The sequence below is a fragment of the Tachypleus tridentatus genome, chromosome 2 (assembly GCF_004210375.1).
Source record: "Tachypleus tridentatus isolate NWPU-2018 chromosome 2, ASM421037v1, whole genome shotgun sequence".
In the NCBI taxonomy this organism is placed as follows: Eukaryota; Metazoa; Arthropoda; class Merostomata; order Xiphosura; family Limulidae; genus Tachypleus; species Tachypleus tridentatus.
In genome coordinates, this window is record NC_134826.1 from 123,923,386 (window position 1) to 123,948,035 (window position 24,650).

The 24,650-nt window shown below is 33.2% G+C and overlaps 1 protein-coding gene across 1 annotated transcript; it reads left to right on the top strand.

Annotated features, from left to right (window-relative positions):
• Nucleotides 1-1,148: 1,148 nt before the first annotated feature.
• Nucleotides 1,149-23,885, top strand: LOC143245008 (uncharacterized). Its single transcript, XM_076490738.1, has 13 exons — nucleotides 1,149-1,235; nucleotides 2,466-2,669; nucleotides 6,449-6,676; nucleotides 9,479-10,009; nucleotides 10,424-10,783; nucleotides 12,318-12,716; nucleotides 13,269-13,658; nucleotides 14,341-14,700; nucleotides 15,132-15,500; nucleotides 19,139-19,513; nucleotides 19,973-20,164; nucleotides 21,484-21,687; nucleotides 23,012-23,885. Exons 1-13 carry the CDS (start codon nucleotides 1,181-1,183, stop codon nucleotides 23,254-23,256), a joined length of 3,912 nt encoding a protein of 1,303 aa, XP_076346853.1. The 5' UTR covers nucleotides 1,149-1,180; the 3' UTR covers nucleotides 23,257-23,885.
• The last annotated feature ends 765 nt before the right edge of the window (nucleotides 23,886-24,650 follow it).

The window sequence follows — 24,650 nt, forward strand, 5'->3', positions numbered from 1 at the left end:
GCCATTGTGCAAGAGTCATGAAAACTACAATAATTAAGCGAATAGCTATATTTAATCATTTGTAAATATCCAAATAGTTGAGAAGCTAATACGCACACACAAATATCTTTCTAATAAAGAAATAAAATAAAATAATAATATCTCTCTATAATCAAATAATTATAATAACTCGTGGCTTGGAACAATAAAATAATGCTTAATTAAAAAAAAGAATTCAGGAAAACAAATGACAAATATACAACTAAAACTATGAATATTAAGTTTTAAACGTTATGATGGCTGTTTTGACACGTCTTTCCAATATTTATGGATGTTTTAAACAAATAATATTTATAAGTGTTTTCTCTAGAACACAAATTTTCTAATCATGTGTACCTCACCGCAGGCTTATGTTTGTCTTTAAAATTGATCATTATTTCACACATTAATACTCAAGTTATACTAAAGGTTTTAACTGGTTCAATCCGAATGATGAACACTTTATACGATGAAATCTATTCTATTATTTATTTAACTCATCTATAATTTTATGTTCATATAATTCCAGGTTTTTTTAACGATTGCAATTAGAAAATTTAAACCTCTGGTTCAATATGGATTTTTTAACATGATTGTTCTTTCAGACCTTATCAGTGAATTTTAATAATATAACAAATTCATAATCTATGTTTCACAAAGGTATGAGTAGAGAATATAATGAATATACATCACATTACTAAATTTTCGTCCTGATTGTGACTGTTTGTGTTATCATATGTTAAGTGGTATAAGTGCTTATTAAATTTAAACAATAAATCATCATCAGTTCTGACATTAGCAACAGTCAGTTATGAATAATAAATAAAGTATACATTTAGGCTGAACAAAATATCATTTTTTTAAAAGGAACTGAGTTATCAGTAGTTACCAATTACATTAAACAATTAATATTGTTTTACGTCACTGAGCTACCCAATACGTCACCTTGTAACCATAACTACTAAAATACAATTTTAATAAGTATCAAATCAAATTGCTTCTGCAAATACAGATTTACCCATTAGCCAATTGAATTGCTCGATGTACTCCCACATAATTTCTAAATATATGACAGATATAATCTACTCAGATATATATATATATACCTGCAGTGTTTGTCGTTTATTATTCTAGACTTTCTGGCACATGCAATGAGAAAACTATGAAGTCCTGGATAGTTTGCGGAACACTTCTCCTTCTTGGGTGTCAGATTTTGGGTGAGTTAACTAATACACCTGAAATTGCTTTACTGTATAGAAATTTACCAATCAGGATCATTATCATAATCGTTACATATCGTTTTTAAAATTTTTATAACAATTCAACTGGCCACAATACTTTTTAAAGAGAAATAGTTTTAATACAACATATTTTATGAAACAGCTGAATCTCTTTCTTTAAGGCTGCTTTATAAAACATTATCAGTATTTTTCGTTCTTGTTGGTGAAAGGTTGAACAAACAAAATTTAATGCTGTATAGGTCAATTAATCATTTTATAAAAATTTTTTATTATGAATATAAAAACTTTCTTTCTGTTTTTATTAAATGTTATATTTAAGTAACCGAAAAGTTTGATGTGAATAGCTTTATACCAGACATGTTTTGTTTTTAAAGGAATTAAAACCGATGTTATTCAGCTATAGAAGCAAGCCATTTTCTGGAAATGAGTAACCAAACAGCAACCAGAATTGTGGTTGATTATACATTGTTTTAAATAGCCTACTCCTAGGTTTCAAAACCTTCCACTGCAAAAGTGCTCAATATTAAATCTTATCATACACTGGCATCCTAATTTCTTAATAATAGAGACTGTGTCATATATCATAGAATAATATGTTGCAGGTACTTCCTTGCAGAAAAAACATGTTCTATTTAGTTTCAATACCTCTTAAAGTGTAGTTTCTCTATATTTTTATAGAATAATCGTTCTCTGTTTTTAAACTTATACTCTGTATGTTGAGGAGCAATAATTTTCTTCCATTCTTTTAACGTTTACTTCACACAATAAATTCTTATTCATTTTATATGGTTCTTGAAATAAATTACAAAGGCAATTCTATTTGCTTTTAAAATAATCGTTCACTTTGTGTTTTAAGATTTAAAGTACAATGTCTAAAACTTCATTTTCTATAATCGTGTTACATTTATTAAATTTGATAAATAATCGGCAAATTAATATTAATATTGAGTCTTGATAAATGCTTCACCGAGTGCACAATATGATTAGATCAATCACATATTCTTAAATTTATAAAGTGTTCTCTGCTATTATTTATATGTCAGTGTATTTCTAATGCAAACACTCCTGAGGACAGGTTTGAATAACAGTGTTCCAGCTAAGTACAGATGTTTGACGTAGATACGCGTATATTAAAATATATGTATAGATATAGTCCATAATCTATTTCCCTCTTTGTCTCATTCACAATATTGAATTATGTTTCAGGGACATTAGGTAGTGCCTCAAACAACAGAGTGTTAGACTTTTCTTGTCCAGAAATAACGGGTCATTATCAGCGAGTACAAAATTGTTCAACGTTTTACAAGTGTAATTCTTGGAGAGCAACAGTAGAAAGCTGTTACCCTCTAACACAGTACAACCACATGATCCTGGGTTGCGACTGGCCAGAGTACTCAGGATGCCGAGAAGGTATAAAACTCTCTCTCACTTTTTTGATATTTTATTTAGTTATTTGGCAAAAGAAATTTGTAGGAATATACAAAGTGTTTCTTTTTTTATTCAATAGGGTATATTCACGATACCTGAAATTCAACTTTGTAAATTTTCTTGTAGTCTTAAATTTTCAGTTTAATGTCTGATAATATAAAATATTTCATAGCAAAAAATATATATATATATATATATACAGAGGGCAACTTTATTTTTTTGACGTTTTTTTATGTTTTTATTTCAGTTTTGTGTCTGTGAGTACTCATGTTTACACGTTTTGGTCGTAGCATACAAGTTTCCTGTTTGTTTGTTTGTTTTGGAATTTCGCACAAAGCTACTCGAGGGCTATCTGTGCTAGCCGTCCCTAATTTAGCAGTGTAAGACTAGAGGGAAGGCAGCTAGTCATCACCACCCACCGCCAACTCTTGGGCTACTCTTTTACCAACGAATAGTGGGATTGACCGTCACATTATACACCCCCACGGCTGGGAGGGCGAGCATGTTTAGCGCGACGGGGGCGCGAACCCGCGACCCTCGGATTACGAGTCGCCCGCCTTACGCGCTAGGCCATGCCGGGCCGGTACAAGTTTCCTAACTTATGATAACAAAATCCATTAAGGTAATGTTTGCAAACAGCCATAAATTAAGTTCCTTTTAGAGTTAGACCATTCTCTAAAGTTTTTTAAGCCTAATGTGCATCACAATGGGTTAATTCATGTGGTTCTGACAGATTGTCGCTCTATAAGATCCGTTATTTTTTTCTCTTTATTGTAAGATGAATTTTTTTCAGTTCTTTACAGTGAAATAGATAAATGGTTACTCCTCAAATGTGTTTGCTTTGGGCAAAAGAATAATCAAAATTTACAGTATGGATAATTATTAAATCAACGTTATAAGCTATACATCGTGTTAATTTAAAATATACACGCGTTATTTATTTATTCACTTGACTTTTTTAAAAGTATAGAAGAAAGTATGTGTTGTATTACAATTTTTCATGTTGAATAATATAATAAATCAGGTAAGATATTTAGATATAAAAACAACAACAACAACACACACACATATATATGTAATTATTTGGTTGTACGATACACGTAGATTTTCACAACTGCGGGAGGCCAATAGCATAAGCAGCAACATTTTACAAGTTACGTATATGAACATCTTTTCCTGTACGAAAATAACCTGTTTTTTGTTTGAACAAATACGTTAAACACTTCAATTTGGTTTGGTAAAAGTGTGGTGTTAAGATTAATGACAAAGCAAAGTGATCGATGACCGAAAATTACGTCACAAAACATGAATATTAAAATAGTATTAGTGACTAAATGAAGTCTTGTAATGTGATATATGCACAAATGATTATATCAAGCTGAATGCAGGCTTAACCCTTAAACAGCGGTAATATTGTATGTAGCAGCATCAACTGATGATGGCCGCCGTTTAAGAAGTTTTTTAATTTCGCGCAGAGCTACAAGAGGGCTATTTGCGTTAGCCATCCATAATTTAGTAATGTAAAACTAGAGGGAAGGCAACTAGTCATCACCACCCACCACCAACTCTCGGGCTACTCTTTTACCAAAGAATAGTGGGATTGACCGTCATTTAATAACGCCCCCACGGCTGAAAGGGTGAGCATGTTTGGTGTGACGGGGATTCGAACCCGCGACCCTCAGATTACGAGTCGGACGCCTTAACACACCTGGCCATGCCGGGTCCCCTTTAATAATAGTTAATATTTTACTTCATCGAGTTATAACAACAGATTATATTTAAAATGATTACTTTAATTTAAATTAGGCTGAATTACGAGCAAAGCCGGTATTATATTAGAAACACATCTATCTTCGCTCCTAAAGAAAATGCAATAGGATTCTTAATTAGAATTCCTAAAATAACTGGATAAGTAGTTTGATAAATAAAAAAAATACATTTTGTACAGGCACAAGCGTGATTTGGTGACTTAAAAACTGACTAAAACAGTTTAAATAACAAGAACAAAAAACTTAGCAAGAGTAATACTTAAATATTATTATAATGGAGCTTACGATGTACATGTCCCAAACTCTGAAACTACCGCACCGATTATCACCAATCATAATTGAGTAATATTTTAATGACTAGGCAGTATTTTATAGCTGAGTAACAACAAATACAACGGTTTAAATTTCCATCAAAATAATAATGTTTCAGATTTAACAAATAAAAATTACAAAAAAGAGTAAGATTGAAATATAAAACAAACTTTAAAATATTTGTTTTTCTTTAGAAAAAATCTCATGAGTGTTGGAACAGGTATGTTTTTTCAATTTCGCGCAAAGCTACACGAAGGTTATCTGCATTAGCTGTTCTTAGTTTAGCAATGTAAGACTAGGAGGAAGACAGCTAGCCATCATCACCCCATCAACTCTTGAGCTACTATTTTACCAACAAATAGTGGGAGTAACTATAACATTTTAACGTCCCCACGGTTTAAAGGGAGAGTATATTTGGTGTGATAAGAATTCGAACCCGCAACCCTCGAGTTACGAATGAAGTGCCTAAACCACATGGCCACACCGGGCCTTGTGTGGCAACAGGAAAGCAAGTCATTTTTATTGATGTCTGCATCAACAAAGTAATACTGCAATAATATTTATTTTGTAATGATGGATCATTTTAAAGCTAGAATTTCAATAAAATCTTTTTTTTCTCATGTATGGTGTACATTATTAAATGTTAAGTTTGAGTACATTGTTGTACAATTGTCAGAAAATTGCAGAAAGGGCCACAGATCCAATAGCCTTCGGCAGGAACTATTTCTGCTAGTTTAAGAATTTTCCTGAAGTGAGAAATACAGAATGCTCATTTCATCTTTAGAAACTTAACATAATTAACTTAAATGTTTTTTTAAGATGTTAAGCATGTAGTAACCACATTAAATTTGTCGAACTGTTGCTTTACAAAAATGAAACATTCAAAGTCATTAAAAATCAGCTAATCGTCATTGCTTGCTGAAAGTAAATATACTGTTGCTTTTCAAAACCTGTAATGCGTAATGGAAAAATTACAAATCTTGAGAATAAAGGCAGAAAAAATGATCCTTACCATCACCTGAGTTGATAATAATAACAAATTATATCGTCAATGTTACCATTGCAGCTTCTTGTTCCAATAAAGAAAAAGTTTACAATAACATATATTATATATATTTACTTACATAACTCAGTGTTTAAAGATCTGCATGAAAAACATTAAAAAAATTGATGGAAATGAATGAAAAACTTTGATAATGAAATAGAATTTTAGTTGTTTAAACATAATAAGAAACATAATGGAGTTTTATTGTTTGTAACTATAACTTGGCCAAGCGTGTTAGGGCGTGCGACTCGTAATCTGAAGGTCGCGGGTTCGCATCCCCGTCGCGCCAAACATGCTCACCTTTTTAGCCGTGGGGGCGTTATAATGTTACGGTCAATCCCACTAGTCGTTGGTAAAAGAGTAGCCCAAGAGTTGGCGGTGGGTGGTGATGACTAGCTGCCTTCCCTCTAGTTTTACACTGCTAAATTAGGGACAGCTAGCATAGATAGCCCTCGAGTAGCTTTGTGGGAAATTCCAAAACAAACAAACAAAACTATAACCTAACATGTCTATTTAAGTTTGTAGAAGTACTGGATGTGGGGATAAGATCAGCACTGTTTATTCTCTGAGTCTACAGATCTATTGAAACACAGTTTTGGTTATATAATCAGTATCGTTAACTATGTTTTCTTCAGATCTGTTGAAACAAGGTATACACCTTTCTGTGATCAATATTGAAGAATTTGTGATAACCGACTTGATCACGTGCCCAAACAACTCGTTCTGCCTTTATCCTACATGGTTTTCATGCTCACAGTTTTTCCGATGCGTGAGGGGAATTGCATATCTTGTCAACTGTCCCAGAGACATGTACTATGACCGTATAAAAGGAATCTGCGGTCCAAAGAAGGACGTCGAATGTTGTAAGTTGACACAAGTTATATATATAATCCTAGTTTTAGGATAGGTAGATGCATTCTAACACTTTCATGTTTAAAAAATGAATGATGAATACCAACAAAAATTATAGACTACATTAGAATAGTTATAAAAGGTCACATTTGTAAGTGACGCTTCTTCTATAAGAATAAAAATGAACCTTTCAGATATTGTTAAGAAATTTTTCTTTTAGTTATGTTAATTACTTAAGGCATTAAACATTTTGCATGTGTTAACTATATTGTATTTCATCTACTCAAGAATTACATAATACCTACGAAATGACACAGGGCCCTTTTGACATAGACTAGATTTCTGAACCTAACTCTTTAAAATAGAAAATGAGAAGTCCAGAATTTTTAAATTTCAGTATCTTTTTTATAAGATAATGACAATTAAGTTTTTAAAGATGTAATATCTGTTTCATCAAAAAGTGCATATAACACTTGAATTGGTGTTTTATGTAATATTTCATTTACAATTAGAAAAAAATAAGATAGGAGACTTTAATGGAGGAAAGTTCATTCGATTCAGTAAAATCAACATGAAAGAAATTACTATGCAATAGTTTTTTTTATAGTTTCGTATTGAATAAACCTTTTTTCCCATGTGAAAAACTTGGTCTGAAACTTCTTTTTGTTTTACAATGTAAAACATGTTTTGTCGAAGGTCTTAAATATGTTATTTTTATAAGAGAAAAGTTTACTAGAAAGTCCAAAAAGGTTTTGATTATAAAGTACTGTGTTGAAGTGTTAGGAGAAGGGAATTTTTGTCAATATTTCCATTTAATGGGGCTAATTCTTCCACGATATCACAGAATGTACATATCAACACTATGGTAATGTTTCACTGATCCTTGTTGACAACTAAATGAGCTAGGGTGAGAATATTTATAATTTTTTAGAATTTCCATATTCCCTTGTATTAAGGGCATGCCACAAGTGTTTTATTTCAATAAACGTACTGATCAAGTTTAGGATCTGAAATAACTGTCATGATATCTCATGCCATGTCTTAACTACATGCAAAGAAGCTAGCATATGATATTGCTATATGCTAGAATAAATCAATTTGATAGCACTACACAAGTGAAAGGGCCTGGCATGGCCAAGCGCGTAAGGCGTGCGACTCGTAATCCGAGGGTCGCGGGTTCGCGCCCGCGTCGCGCTAAACATGCTCGTCCTCCCAGCCGTGGGAACGTTATAATGTTACGGCCAATCCCACTATTCGTTGGTAAAAGAGTAGCCCAAGAGTTGGCGGGGGGTGGTGATGACTAGCTGCTTACCTTCTAGTCTTACACTACTAAATTAGGGACGGCTCGGTGCAGTGGGCTAACAACCTACTCACTTAAATACTTATTGAAGAATCCGTAAGCGATTGCGGCCCTATGTTCCTTGATGGAATCTAATGGTGATAACTAACTAACTAACTAACACAAGTGAAACTTGGTAAAAAGAAACGGTGCTTAACACTACATTAAGTTTTGTTGTTATGCCACGGTCTAAAAAGTGTAACAAACTGTAGTAGAGCAAAGAGTTTGCATAAAAGCTTTACGTGATGCCGGTTGGACTATTCGACAAATTAATGCAGACTTGAAATTCTACCCAACTGTCAAGTAAATAATAGATCGTGAGACCGAGAAAGCTATATTTGAAAATAAGAAAGAGGCAGAACACCTGAACTAAATAATATTGATCTCAAGTATCTTTGTTTATAACAGAAGGAAGACTGTTACCGATCATGAAATAAGCCACCATCTATCAAATGACAGAACAGTGTCCAGATCTAATGTATCAAGAAGACTCAAAGAGAATGGAATACTTGGTCGTATAGCAGTTAAAAAAATTTACTTTGATTTTCAAATATTATCAAGAGACTGAAATTTGCTAAAATTACAAAAACTGGACTGTCGATGATTTTAAAAGGGTAATATGGAGGGGTGGGTCCAAGTCTGTGATATTTGGTTCAAAGTGAAGGTTGTACGACCGGCGGAAGAAGGGTAAAGATACTTAGCTCAATGCATAACATCAACCATGAAGTATGAGAGAGGTAGTGTGATGGTTTGGGGTGTTTCGTCTGCTGAGACTACAGGAGATAATGGACCAGTGCAAGTACCATCCAATACTAAACCGTTATGGTATATCCAGTGGTTTGTTTATTATTAGTAAATGACACTACTACCAAGAAGATAATGGCTCCAAACACTCATCCAACCAATGCAAAAATTATTTAGCTAAGAAAAAATCTACTGGAGTCATTGAAATGATGCAATAACCCTCACAGAGCCCCGATCTCAACCAAATTGAGCAAATATAGAATTTGATAGATCAAAAGCTTCACAAATCAAAAGTTCCTTCCAAATAAACCTTAGAGGAGTGTATTAGAGATATTTAGAGTAAAATCCGAAAAGACACGTTTATTAAATATGTTGCTACAATACCTTAAAGACTTTCTGTAGTTTTAACGGTAAAAGAGAGATACACAAACTTTTAACTGTGCTGAACATGAGCAATTCCACTGAGTTTCAGTTGTACTAAATGTGAAAATAAATAAAATTTTGATGTTTCATCTATGATTTACCTTCCACTGTTATTTAAAAGTAGCCTAAAATCTAATTTTTCAATTTGTTCTAAGACCTTTTCGTTCTATATTTGGCTAGTTTCGGATTTTTTTTTAAAGAGTGGTTTATAATAAATTTTTACCCATGTTCTGTTACACTCATTATGTTCATATTATTAATTAATAATAAAGAAAAACGTGGTTTGTTTATTGATTTTCAACTTTAGCAATTACAACTACAGTCGAAATTACAACAATGTCACGCCAAGTGACCACAAAGAAACCCACTACAACTCCCGAGCCAACAACAACGAAGAAACCGACCACAACTCCAAAGCCAACAACAACAAATAAACCGACCACAACTCCAAAGCCAACAACAACAAAGAAACCAACCACAACTCCAGAGTCAACAACAACGAAGAAACCAACAACGACTCCAAAGCCAACAACAACAAAAAAACCGACCACAACTCCAGAGCCAACAACAACGAAGAAACCAACAACGACTCCAAAGCCAACAACAACAAAGAAACCAACCACAACTCCAGAGCCAACAACAACGAAGAAACCTACAACAACTCCAAAACCTATTGGTTTCAAATGCCCCGAGCCATGTGGTCTATTTCCTGATCCAACAAACTGTGGAAGATACTATTATTGCTTTAGTGGCATGTTCTTCCATAAATGGTGCCCTTCATTTTTGCATTTTAATAGTTTTCTCCAAACCTGTGATCGTCCAGAAACCGCTGGCTGTGGTAAGTTTCAGTTTTTACTTTCATTTCATCTGTTAATTATAGCTTTGAAACCTTTAATATATGGTGTTTCAGCTGTTTTCAAATATTTATTCTATGTGATAAAAATACACTAGGGAAATTTATATCTTCTTTCATGACGTCAGCAGTTCTTTGGAAAACTTTAATAAGATTATTAAAAAGTATTATTCGTGTTTTGAATGATGTATATCATTGAAAATAAAAACACAACAAGAATAAGATTCAGATTTTAAAGGGTTAGAAAATTCCTCAAATTTTCATGTTTATGATTATATTAAAGAAAAATGAGAACGAAGTATACCATTTTAGTATACTACATATAGGCTACTCTGAACAAAAACACAGCACAAAACATGGCATTATTCTAATAACCTATTTTTATTTCTGCCTTTTAAGGAAAGGATATCGGGCCCACAAATATGCCGACATCCAACAAAACGTGTGAATGTCTGTGCTCATTTCTACCCGACACCAGTGACTGTACTAAGTACAAGTTCTGTAAAGACAATAAGCTGTATGAAATGAAATGCCCTCATGACTTCGCGTTCAATCCAAAAACAGGCACGTGCGACTACTCCGATCAGGTGCAGTGCAAAGATACAAGATGTCCCAAGCCTAATGGTCTGTTTCCTCACCCAGACTCGTGTCTTTATTACATTCATTGCGAGAACTGGAAGGTTAAGATCATGAAGTGTCCAGAAGGCCTCGGATTTGACCCTAACTCTATGAGTTGCAGTTGGCCAGATACCTGTGACCGTAAGTAATGTATATTATTTTTAAAATTGTCTGATAGGAACTGGGGTAGAATATATGAGTAATATATCGTATATATATATATATGCATTATATCAATTATTGAACCGAACTTAACACGTGTGATTCAAGGACCATATTTAACTCATGTACTAGTTAAATGTATTACAACATACCTCACACGTATAATTTACATACCTTAATTGTTTAACCTCGACATTTGCTTTATTGCTACTGAAATAAAAACATACAATTTACATAACATTTCAACCCTGCATCACTTATTGCAACCGACCTTATATGAGCCACTGAACTGGATCAAGGTGCTGAAACTAACTTATGATATCTTAACTGAAATCCATTGCTGTAACTGATAGACATGTGAACTTATAAATACGATAATTTCGAGTACACCTTTCCTGCTGGTACATTTTATTCGCTTGCTGACAATACAAACGATACGAATAAAAATGATTAAAGAAAATTCTACAAACTAGAATGTTATTTATCGTAGTATATGATATATATATATATTATGATGATTTTAATATAGAGTGTTTATTCAAAGAATCAGTTAAACAATTTTTGTTGTTTTGTTTTCCATTTCATAATAACCAATTTTATTTCTTTGAGGGTCCTACTTTAAAATTAACTAAAGTTGTCTGACTTAACTTGTCGGTATAACATGATATACTGACACACTATGTGCTTACTTCCTCACAGTATGTCATGTAAGGTTTTTGTAACATTAGTAATAGTAACATTTGTACAGGGGTGTAGCCAGCCCTACAGAGTTGGATTTATTTTTTAACAATAAATGTCGATAATTTTTGTTGTTACAAGGAAATTGTGTCATTTACCTTGGCTAACAACGAAACTTGCAAAGGCCTAATGATGTGGCAGAAAAATTCTTCAATAGAACGTCGTCCTAAGTTTTAGTTTATATGTTTACAAAGTTATCTCGGTGTAAACGTGGAAATTAGAATATAAATGTAGTTTCATAATTATTAAGGTGTTCATTCGAATCTTCCCCGAGACCCTCTTCCTGAATATTTCATTAATATATATATATGCCAGATCCCACAAAATAAAATCAGAACACCATTCGAATTAAGAGGACACGCTGGTTGTTTAAATTTAATAATTCATTCATACGTTTACATATCTATACGTTGACCAAACATAGAACAAAGTGATTTGACAAACTTAGTTATCAGCTGTCTACTTCTTTACACAATGATCGTATTAAATATTAACTGTTTTAAATTGAGGAAACAACGAGTTATATATAATATTTCATTAAAGTTGCATGTCCTACAAACACTTGATCAGGAAATATATTTCTGGTGAATAGTGAATAGTTTCATAACTAAAATGATATGTATCTTTTAATAATTCTGATGAAGAGGTAATTGTTCCTAACCTCTTTTTGTATATTATGTATAGCTATAGACTCCTTTATTCATCTAGATTATAGTCTAATATTCAAATTACTGATAAGAAATGAGATATCGTTGTATTCTGTTTACTTTATTAGTGAATGTCACAAAACCACTCATCGTTTATCCAGCCAAAAAGGAATGTCCATGTAATTGTTGCGCCATTGCCGATCCCAATGATTGTTCTAAGTTTATTTTATGCATCAGTGGAAATATTATCAACAAGCAATGTGTTGAGGGGCTCTTCTTCAATCCTGATACAGAGAACTGTGACTATGCTAAAAATGTCAACTGTAATAGAACGTGTGACAAGGACTGCGAGAAGCCAACGAAACCTCCTGAGATATATTGTAGGAAGCCATTTGGTCTTTTCCCTTTTCCCAACAAACACAATCTGTTCATTCATTGTTGTCAAAGCATTGCACAAATCAAGGAATGTCCAAACTTTCTGCATTTTAACCCTCTACTCAGAATTTGTGACTGGCCATGGAATGTTGGTAAGTGAAGAGTAGAGGTTAAACCTTAAAATAGATATCTGCTTTCAAGAATTTGTTTAAAAACAAATAAGCGAAAAAATAGCGTGAAGTCGATACACCAAAATCTACAACTTATTAATGTTGTTGACACATGTATCTGTATTGAAAATCTTTCCCAATGTATTGTAAATTATGATTTCAGCAATCTTTATTATTTCAAGTTCAACAGTCAGTTTCTCATTTTAATGGTTTTTGCTTTTTAGTGTTCTATACATCTCATGTTTTTTTCTGTTTTTTTTTTTTATTGTTTAATATCATATAACTTATTCTACACAGTTTTCCCGAAGCTTTTTAGTATTGTTTATAAAATATATCTTTTCTATATTACATGTAACACATTTTTATACAATAATTTTTTTCTGAATTTCTTTCAAATATCTCTTGCTGGTTCATCAGTAAGTTTGAGATGTTAACATTCAGGACTTGATCTCTCGCGGTTGACACAGTGCAGATAGACACTTTGCTTTTTACAATATACGTACTCTATTCTTACTCTCTTCATATATATTACAGGAAACAGCACCGAGGAACCGAAACTTGAGAAACCAGGCGATACAGGAACTTGTGACTGTGACTGTTGTATTAGACCTATCGATGGAGACTGTGCAGGATTCGTCCGATGTGAGGGAGGGTTCATTCAGCGTGGGAGATGTAGTGGAGGACTCTTATTTAACCGTAATCTGGAAAACTGTGATCTACCAGAAAATGTTATATGTCATGATGACTTAGTAGGCATCGACTGGGAGTGTCCATCTAGATTTGGTTTATTTCCTCATCCTAAGGATTGCCTGAAGTTCATACAGTGTTCCCACTGGATACCGCATGTTATGGTTTGCCCTGGTGGACTTCACTTTAACCCGGTAAAGGAAGTCTGTGATTGGTCCGAGGACGCTGGATGTAATGGCAAGTTCTTCCATTCATTGTTTAACTGACTGTATTAGATACTGAGAAAACATCCCACATAGAATGTGGGATCAGTAAATGCTCTTCTACACAATGATAAGATGCACCCTACTGCAGCAAACTTTAGCTTTTACATTTCCTTCATTGCTATATTTTAATAAATGAAGACGGAATAAGACTTTATTAATATTTACCTAAAGCAAGACTTTGCTCCTATTTGATAAAATAGTCGATTATCATACTTCTTTAACAAGGATTGTGTTAGATATATATATATATATTTATTTATCAGATACTCAAAAGCTTATATAATTTTTATTAATTATTAATTAAGTTTATTAGAATTTAATTTATCAACGGTTGTATTGCATACACCCAGTTTAAAAAATACAATTTATTTATCAAAAATTCCATTGATCAAGTGTTATATTAAATACATTTGGCGAATATAAATAAGTACTAGTTTTTTACTTCATGTTTTTACATTTTTATTGATTGTTCCACTACATAGGAAATCAGTGCAGTCTTTCAGCTAGGCTCGTCTGGTATGCTATTCTCTTACCAACACAAACTGACCTTATTACGTTTTTATCATGCTGATACATAAAAAGAGCCAATTTAACTTAAATAAGCTGATTTTGATGTCCGAAGAAAGTTTGATTCACAGTTTCAATATTTTCAGAAACTTTACCAACTATAAAGCCTAAACCGAATGGAAAGTGTGATCTGTGTGAATATTGTCTTATTCCTGACAACGTAGACTGTGCAGCCTTCATACGCTGTGAAAACGGTAAAGCATACAAAGACCGCTGTTCTCCCGGGCTTCTCTTTAACCCCAAAATACACAACTGCGACTACCAGCATAACGTGGACTGTGACAAACCAGAAACATGCCCAAAACCTTGTGGACTTTTCCCACACAAAGATTGTGCCCGGTTTATTCGATGTAATCTCAATGTTGCCGAAGTTAAAGAGTGTCCGACAGGATTGCATTTTAACTCAGTATTGAAGACCTGCGATCGACCTGATAGAGCCGGTTGTGGTGGGTTTTCAGAAGATTATATATTATATTTTCGAAGATGCAAAAGTATTGCAGCTCTTGTATATATAATGTTACTTAAGAAATTAACCTATAAGAAAGCTTAATATTTTAGTTTTTCGTTGCATATCCCAATTATGTTAATATTACTGTCAAATTACGTTAATTACTTTTACTCTCTTAATACTTTCGATCAATACATGTATATTTGTTACAAAATCCACCCAGTATTTGTTAAACAAGAGATAATGTGAATAATTTTCGTTTTCGACAAACTTCCCAGTCAGTAAATATATTTTAATTTATTTTGTTATCACTCAAAGTTTTCGTTAGGTGATAAAAGAAAAGAAATATAGAATACATATAATTTTCAAAGAAATTTTAAACTTATATTAAACTATTTTTAAACATGTCTGATATCAAATCTGTTACAGAACAAGACCATAATTCAAACTTAATCTGTAAAGATTGTGACTGCTGTCTTGTGCCTGATAAAGAAGACTGTTCCAGGTATTTTATTTGTGAGTCAGGAAAATCGGTCCGTACTAAATGTGGGGAAGGTTTGCTGTTCGAACCATCTGTCAATAACTGTGTTCTTGAGAAAGACGCCTCTTGCAAAATGAATAAATTTATTTGTCCAATACCCGACGGAATGTTTAAGAATGAAGACGACTGTGGCTACTTTTGGTCTTGCAATAACGGAAAAGCTTTCTTGATGAATTGCCCACTTGGTCTTCACTGGAGCCAAGCTCTCCAACGTTGCGAGTGGCCATGTGTTGCTCGTTGTGATCCATCTGTACCAGGCAAGCACAACTATTTCATTGTTTTAACAACAATTAGACTCATAACTAGGCAACTAATCTAAAGTTGCTTCTTGCATTAGTAAATGTGTAAATATATCAAAGTTTCCTTTTCAGGTGATTTGAGTTTCATAGGGCCAGTTGTTTTACAGTTGGTGTCTGTTACTTGTTGGCGATAAATTTCAAATATAAGCGAACAACATAGAATCCACTTGTTTTTAAATAAAACATTCAAACCTAACTGGAGTAAATTCAGGATTAATGAAAGGTTATCTTAGGACAAAAAAAGTTGCTTCCTTTATATGTAATTGTAAAAATTCGATAAAAACTGCAAAACACAAAATTTGAAATTGTAAATCTCCATGTATCTTTGCATGGATTAAAAAGAAATTCATGTCAGTTTTGGTGAAGATCTATCAACAGGGGGCAAAGTAATGGTTAAAAACGCCAATAAAAACCGCAAAATGCAAAACTGAAAATTTGCATGTATTTCCCGATAGACCGAATGGTTTTGTTTGTTTGTTTTTTAATTTTGCGCAAAGCTAAACGAGGGCTATCTGCACTAACGTCCCTAATTTAGCAGTGTAAGACTAGAAGGAAGGTAAATAGCCATCACCACCCACCGCCGACTCTTAGGCTACTCTTTTATCAACTAGTAAACCTAATGAACCTGGATACCAAGTTTAGCGAAGATCTAACACAGGAGATGAGGTAATGGTAAAAAAACGCCCATAAAAACCTGCAAAATACAAAACGAAAAGCTGAACCTTTGTATGTATTTACTCAGGAGCCTAATGAACTTCCATACCAAGCATGAGAAGTTCAAGTAGGGGGAGAAAAACGCAAAAGAGAACCATAAAACCACAATATACAAAACTGAAAATCTGTATGTACCGTAATGATTTAATGAGTTTCTATACCAGTTTTGGCGAAGTTCTATTACTGGGGACGAAGAAGTGGTTTAAAAAATGTATGTAAAAACACAAAACCAAAAATTTTTATGTACACCCCACATGGACCTAATGAATCTCCATACCAATTTTGGTGAAGTTCCGTCCACAACTTGTGAAATAGTTATATGAATATACAACAAACAACAGATAGTACTTTTTTATGCATACAGCTAAGTCAAATGTATATATAACAATTCGTTACACAGTTTTAAATAATCATCTCTTTTCGTCAAGAGCTCACACAGCTTGGTGTAGTTTCTTTATAACTCAGTCGACAAGAAAAATTATTCTTCTATAGTATGTTATTAAAATACATGATAAATTCACTTACGTTAGCTCATGTTTGCCATACTTGTATTCAGAGCTTTCAATAATTGTCTTTTTTCGTCAAAGACTACACAGACAGGTCCAGTTACTTTAGAACATTCTCTAACTTAACAAATTATCCTCTTTTATCTCTGTTACTATAATACAAGCTGTGAAACTTACTTTAGAAATAGTTCCTTGCAGCTAAACTCACACGCATTTTAACTCCACTTTTACTTTCACTTTCAGTAACTTACTTACATGAGCTAACTTGGTCGCCTATGTGTGGGTGATTTCTCATAACAAAACCACATCTGGCTTTCTGCTGTGTTCACCGCGAGGAATCGAGCCTCTGATTTTAGCGTTGTAAATCCGTAGACTTACCGCTATTTCAACTGGGGTCTGATCGCTTATATATTGCCCGACTGATGGTTACAACGTTCTAGAAACTATGAGACGTTATGATGTAATAATATTCACATAAAGGAAATTATTCGTAAACTAGTACTTTTAAAAATAACATACTTTAACACTTGCATACTATAAGCTACATGATACTACCGTATTAAACTTAAAACGAACAGTTGTGAATATATAACAGAATGACATCTGTTTCAATAATACAAGGAGGGCTTTTATGTGTACGTGTGTGTGTATAATACGCATGTTTTACTTTACATTACATAAATTATTACATTTCATGTTGTTATATATTTTTCTTGAAAAACACTTATAAGATTATTTATTTATCTTTGCGTATATAATAAATATGTAGGTAGGTATTACGTATATATATATTTAAGAAAATGTACAACAACCACTAGTGTAGCAAATAACCTCGCAACCCGCAAGAAGCGGGAGATAATTTCCTTTAATTTATCCGGATACATCGATACATGTGAAAAGGCTGCAGAATTTTGAAAACACAACAAGGAAACCAGGGACACTTCATATTTCATGTTATAGAGCTTATACAAGCCAGTATTAACTTCATTAAGCGGCCCTAACTGGAGCCCATAATTATTGTTGAGTTTAACATCTTTGTTGCCGGTTTTGCTGCAGAAAAGACGAAACAAAACAGAGCAGTTGTCAAGGGAACAAGAAAGAGCGAGCACTTTTATTTTGATTTTTAATTTTGCTAAATTCAGTTTTTTCCCAAACGTTTGGGGTGGGGGACAAACAAGCACGAATCTGTTTACACATGGAGAGAGAGAATACACATGGAGAGAGAGAGAGAGACAAATATGTAATATTTTGCATTTAGTTGTACGAAATATACAAAATTGAAATGCAGTGCTGTTTATTTAGAGTAATTAAAACATGTGCGTTGAGTTTTGAAAAACTCTAACAGTCGGGAGGGGCGTGTTTATGACTGTGAGGTTAAACGTATTTCACAATACGTGATACCAAACAAACATCTGTAGTACAAAAGACATTTTAAGCCAAATGGTGCGATTAGAAATAACAAACCGATCGACTTATCTAATAAAAGACACCAGATGTAACGATTCTTTCAAAACCTGGATATCGGGAGACAGATATTACAACTCAGCAGGTTGACCATACCGGTATTCTGAGTGTTTATAAGCAAATGATAAAGCTCACACACAGAGCTTTATTACATAAACACTGAGTTAAGAAATGGAACTCTGAATGTTGACTGATCAATTTTTTTTAAAAATCTCCTGTTTTGCAATGCACAGTACTACCATTTGTCTACACCAACCCCTCTCTTACACATGTGGTGAAGTTGTCCGCGCCGCATTTTTGCATAGTTTAAAAGCTTCTATGTACGTACACTGTTTACTCTTTTAACTATATGCACATATATAAAATATTAAAAGGACCACCAGGTTCAAAATTCTCTTGTTGTTGTTGTTTTTTTTAAATAAATAATATCTTTAGTTGGATGGAAGCGCTTTTGCAACTTACGCTGTTCTTCAGCCAATAACTGATTTTAACTTTTAATCCTGGGGTATACGTAATGACGACTGGTAAATTTCTGCTTTATTTACGTAGATATATTTATATATTTCATATTTGGGACATATACATATATATATATATATATCTCCTTTATGATGATTTATATTTTTAAGAATTCTCAGAGAATGTTACCCAAATCTATCTACTTATTCTGTGATACTAAAAAAAAAAAAAAACAGAATTGTATTTATTTCAGTTATATAAGGAATGTTTTTAATATTTTAAAAATACATAGAAAAGAACTGTGTTGAAAACAAAAGTAAAAATACTGTTGGGTAACTTTGTCGTTAGACGAAAACATCAGTTTTAAAACAGTCGTTTGTTTAAAAGAACTGAAATGTTTGATACATGAGTAATTTTTTTACTGTATTTAAATCAATGTTATTTCCTCCACAGTCTGCCCAACAACCAGCACTACGGTAGAGCCAACACGTGATCCTCTATGTCCTTGTGTTGAATGCATTTCTGAAAATCCTTATGACTGTCAGTCCTACTTTAAATGCCAAAATGGAACTCGAGAAAAGAAGTACTGTCCTACTGGTCTTTACTTTAACAAAAACACCCATCTGTGTGACTATCTGCAAAACGTCGATTGTCCGGATGTTGGAGATCCTTGCCTATGTGAAAAGCCTAACGGCAAATTTGTCTTACCCGTGAACTGTAATAAGTATGTAGAGTGTATTAACGGTGTGGCCTTCATCAGAAAGTGTCCATGGAATCAAAAGTTTGACAGATTCAGACAAACCTGTGTTTCTTCCAATGATGGATGTGGTAATTACATGATTTTTTCTCTTTTGTATGTTTTGTAAGTAATACAATATTTTGTCTCAATGACTAGCTTAAAACAAGAAACAAAACAAATAATCGTTATATCCTACACATATTAATATATCGGCCCCCCGCTGGTACAGAGGTAAGGCTACGGACTAACAACGCTAAAATCAGGGGTTCGATTCTCCTCGGTGGGCTCAGCAGATAGCCCGATGTGGCTTTGCTGTAAGAAAACATACACATTAAAATATTATGTTGATTAAACAATTAAATACGAAATTTAATGGATATTTTTTTCTTTTAACTATAATTTTTGTTTTATTCACATTTGAGAGCTTTTAGTACTGAAATTTGGGATTTGATTCTTCGCGATGATACAACGTGTTAGTTTATGCTTAAAGAAAAAACAAATTGTTAATTAATTCCATAGTGAGTTGTTTGATGTTCTTTTGTCATTAGACAACTGGGGAAAGGATCCTGTCTGTAGATACGCCAACGGATTATTTCCAAAGAAAGATGACTGTACTAAGTTCTACCACTGTTTTAACGGCAAATCCTACTTAAAAGACTGTCCCGTGTCTTTGATTTTCAACCCTCATCTCCAGGTCTGTGACTGGCCTTGGAATGCTGACAAGTGCGGAGTTGTCACAAGTAAATAAGTATCTTAGTGATTCGTTGCTGTGTGTTTAAAAATGATTATAGAAGTAATGAAGATCTTTGCTCTGAATTTGAAAAGTAAATATTGAGAGCCTACTTTCAGACTTCCACTGTGATCAGACTGTATAATAACTTTGACATTTATGACATATACTGTGTGTGGTTTATGGTAACCATTACTGCAATTTAAACTTCTGGTATTGTATTGCTTGTGACGTGAAATCAAACTGTTCCGATTAATATTTTTATATACTCTCAAATTAATTACAGTAATTTGTTTTTATTCAGTTTCGTACACTTACTGTCCCGTTTTAGTTTATTTTGTAGACTCCTTTTACCTCAGTTGCTCCTATTTAGGTTATTCTATGATATTTCTTATCTTTCTACAGCTCTTATAGCTCTTGTTTATCTTGTAATTTCTTTTTTTTTTTTACTGATCTTATGTGTGTTTATTTTGAAAAGAATTCTCTTTTCTGTAGTTCTTACATTTGTTTATCTTGAAAACAATATTTATTTCTATAGATCTTACGTTTTCTTTCTAATGTGTTTACTTAGGATTAAATTGCAAATATCTTTTATTTCAGTTGTTTTTATTTTTGATTATCTCATTTTGTTTAATTATTACTCAACTTTGATTTATTACTTTTTACTTTACCTCATTTTATAATCTTATTATAGTTTATATTTTAGTTTAAATTCTTATTCAAGAACGACTTTATATATTTTCAAATCCTAGTGTTTTTTCTAGTTGTTTTACATTTTTGTCTTTTTCTCCAGTTCTTAGGCGCTCTAATGTATAAAACACTAAAAATACCTTCTTTAAATTAACTTCTAAATACCTGTCATTTCACTCCTTTTTGCACATCTTTTCAAAATAAAATTTGACTTTCCATGTTTTCTAAAACATCCATCTTAGGTTAAATTAATAAGTTGTATTTTCTGCAGCCTTTCTTTCACCTTAAATTACACATTTTGTCCTCGCCCCCTAGTGGCACAGCGGCATGTCTGCAAATTTACACCACTAGAAACCGGATTTCAATACACGTGGTGAGCAGAGCACAGATATCCCATTGTGTAGCTTTGTGCTTAATTTCAAACAATCAATCATTTTCCTACCTAAAACACCTACTCCAGATACCAAAACCATCTAAAAATAGTTATATAATGAAAAACCTTGATTATATCTTTTGTAAATGCTAAGAGTAAAGAGCTAACGTTTTTCAATGTTTTTAGGTGTATCTTGAAAGATTTTCCGTGTCATGATAAGTTCATTGTTTTTAGAAATCTTTCTTGTCATTAACTTCAATTTTCAGATCCAGATCCTACCTGTATTGTTAGTGACAGCATAAAATGTCCATCTAGCGCATGTAGAATGGCTGATCCATATGATTGTGGTTCTTTTTACGACTGCACTGCAGACGGTAAAGCCTGTAAGATGATGTGTCCGGCTGGACTCAAGTTTAATCCCATAAAGATGGTCTGTGACTTACCTGAGAACTGTGATTGCACTCTAACAGGTAGGATTAAAAGTTTTTAGATAACAGGATCAGAAATATACAAGTAATTCCACTTGCATTAATAATGATCTAAAGCCATAAGGAAACAACATTAATGGAAACCAGAGCTTTAGTTTCTGATGATTAAGGACTTGAAGTTGAGGATTAACATCAGGGTTAGTGATGTTTAGAGCATATTAAAAGGATAAGGACTCGTTAGGAAAAAAATGGTTGCTTTTAAGTTGAAGTAGTAGTTGCTATAGAGATACGTATGGTATATTAAAACGATCTCAGTACATCATTGCAATTCATGTCACTACGACTGTGTATCTTGACAATAGCCCTGAAGTATAGTTTACATTGAAATGTGCTGTCATGTCCAAAATAGTCTTCTCTATTTGTTTTCATGCTTCCTTTTGTGTACGAGGGTGGGAGTTCTCCAGCAAATATGTCAGCGTCTTAGGTATGTAACAGTTGAATACATATGTTGTGGGAGCATTTTAGCTACACGTGACTTCTATCACTTTCCAAACAGGATGTTTCTGAGTATGCTTAGTACTGTTGTCTAGGGCATATGGACAATCTTTACCACTAAGTTTTGTGTTCATGGATTCTCAACTGTTACAAGACGCAGCACTTTAGCTACCCTATATGGGGCATGACTTAGTTCAAATTCCTTTCAAAATGATTCTTTTCCCCAAGTTGACCCACATTCCTTCGTTTTCGAATGCTATTAGGTAAAAAGGGATATACCCTGCTTAGGATGTTTTAAATTCCCAATCTGAACACATCTTACCAAGCCGAACGCATGAATATATTGCGTCGGAAAAGCTGTTGTATACTTTTCCCAAAAGCGTTCGATATTCAGTGGCATTACTACTTAAAGATGCCAATGGTTAAACATAGTTATGATACACGTCGTTCCGCCGAACGTTATATTACTTATGGTTGTCAGGTGATTTGCTGATCTGAATATTCAAAATCGTTTTAATATAATGTACTCCACCGGCTGTTCAGCCGCTTTATTTCTTGTTTTACTATGTTTTAGAATATTTTATTCTTAAATAGTAACGTTTAGATTCGTATACGCATATATATCTCCTACACTATGAACTCATTTTTCTATTACTCATTTTAAGTACTTAAGAATTTTTGCATCCTCTGGTTTTATTACTTTAGAAATTTCAAATCTCGTCAATTATTGAGTCTCTTTAAGCCGTTTTAATCTGAGATTATTAGTGTTGTTTCAATTAGCTTAGCATGAAACTGTTAGATTTTCGCAAAATATTTTAACTTTAAATTGTTAAAACATATGAAGATTATTTCTATCGTTATATCACACAAGCCCCAGCACAGAAACCATGGGATGTGAAAGAAATCAAACCTACTTCCAAGACCACTTTTAAGCCTACTTCCAAACCATCTGATCCATGTGCTAAGAGAAGTTCTGGAATAGTTCGCAGTCCAACTGATTGTTCCAAATTCATCAACTGTGCATCAGCGCAAAGAATTGAGCAGAGCTGTCCACCTGGAACGTATTTTAATGAAGCCGTTCAAATATGTGACTTTAAAACCAATGTTCAATGTTGATTGGATCTTTGTAATAATCGAATTAAAAACATCAGTTTGCTACCTAATAATTGCTTCATAGGTTGAAATAGAATAAAACTATAAATTTATTTCTTGGAATAAATAGTTTTAAAATAAAAGCATCGGGAAAAAAGTGAGCGATTCGTCCTAATAATGTAAATGCTTTAGAAACTATATAGTATCACTTAGAAAATTAAACAATATGACAGTAATGATTACGATTAGAACTACATCTGAAATTATAAATCAATTTAAATGATTAAAATTATAGTCCATTATTATACATTGACAGCTATCTGACTATGTTTAAGTATGCTGTAACTTATGTTTTATGTGAACTGTATCAGAAATAAATTATTCCAATAAGCAAAACGTATTTGTGCGTTTTCATTACTATCGCACTTAGTTTAACCTATTTACAAATTTAACATAACAAATACATTTCACGATAATTCTCGAACAAATCGTTAAAGTTATATAAGCTAATTATCAACGTAAGTAACTTATCGAATGTATACGAAGCATTTAAAAGTAATCTTTTCTTTCTTTTTTGTGTGATGATATATATGTATGCTTATAATGTGTTTGCATGTACACTTTATCAATAATCAAATAAATAATTTCACCGAGGAGAAGATTATTCAATGGATAAGCTTTTTATCTGATGTACAAACCTGTAGCTTAAATAATCAACAAACACAGTCTATTGTATGTTATTGTACGCCTTCAAAGACGGCGAAATTATCAAGTTTTTTTCTTCTCAGAAACTAATTTAATACAGAGTGGCTTTAACTGATGACTCTAATCTATTACATTGCTGTATATTAACAGTGAGCTTATTTGAGTCGGCTTTTGAAATCTTAAAATAATGTGCGCGAGTTAACTGATCAGTTATTTGCGTTCAAATATTTTCCGTACAAATATATATATATATAAAACATTTTCGTATGTTCATGGCCAAGCGCATAAGGCGTGCGACTCGTAATCCGAGGGTCGCGGGTTCGCGCCTGCGTCGCGCTAAACATGCTCGCCCTCCCAGCCGTGGGGGTGTATAAAGTGACGGTCAATCCCACTATTCGTTGGTAAAAGAGTAGTCCAAGCGTTGGCGGTGGGTGGTGATGACTAGCTGCCTTCCCTCTGGTCTTACACTGCTAAATTAGGGACAGATAGCCCTCGAGTAGCTTTGTGCGAAATTCCAAAACAAACAAACAATTTCGTATGTTCTGTTACCAGAAACCGATTACTTATGCGCAGGGATAGCAAATTTAAACTATTTTGTTCTCAATGACTGGAAAGCTTATATGAAGTATTAGCCTTTTTGATGAGCCTCATACTGTGGCATGACAAGTGCTAGACCATTATAAAAAAAACCTGTAGAGATGGTATGTTTAATA

What these genes read in the sequence shown, in the direction of transcription:
- LOC143245008 (XM_076490738.1), top strand. Translation starts at nt 1,181, where the DNA reads ATGAAGTCCTGGATAGTTTGCGGAACACTTCTCCTTCTTGGGTGTCAG. An exon ending in GTACTCAGGATGCCGAGAAG is followed by an intron (nt 2,670 to 6,448) that starts GTATAAAACTCT and finishes TGTTTTCTTCAG; the next exon opens with ATCTGTTGAAACAAGGTATA. An exon ending in TTGGCCAGATACCTGTGACC is followed by an intron (nt 10,784 to 12,317) that starts GTAAGTAATGTA and finishes TTACTTTATTAG; the next exon opens with TGAATGTCACAAAACCACTC.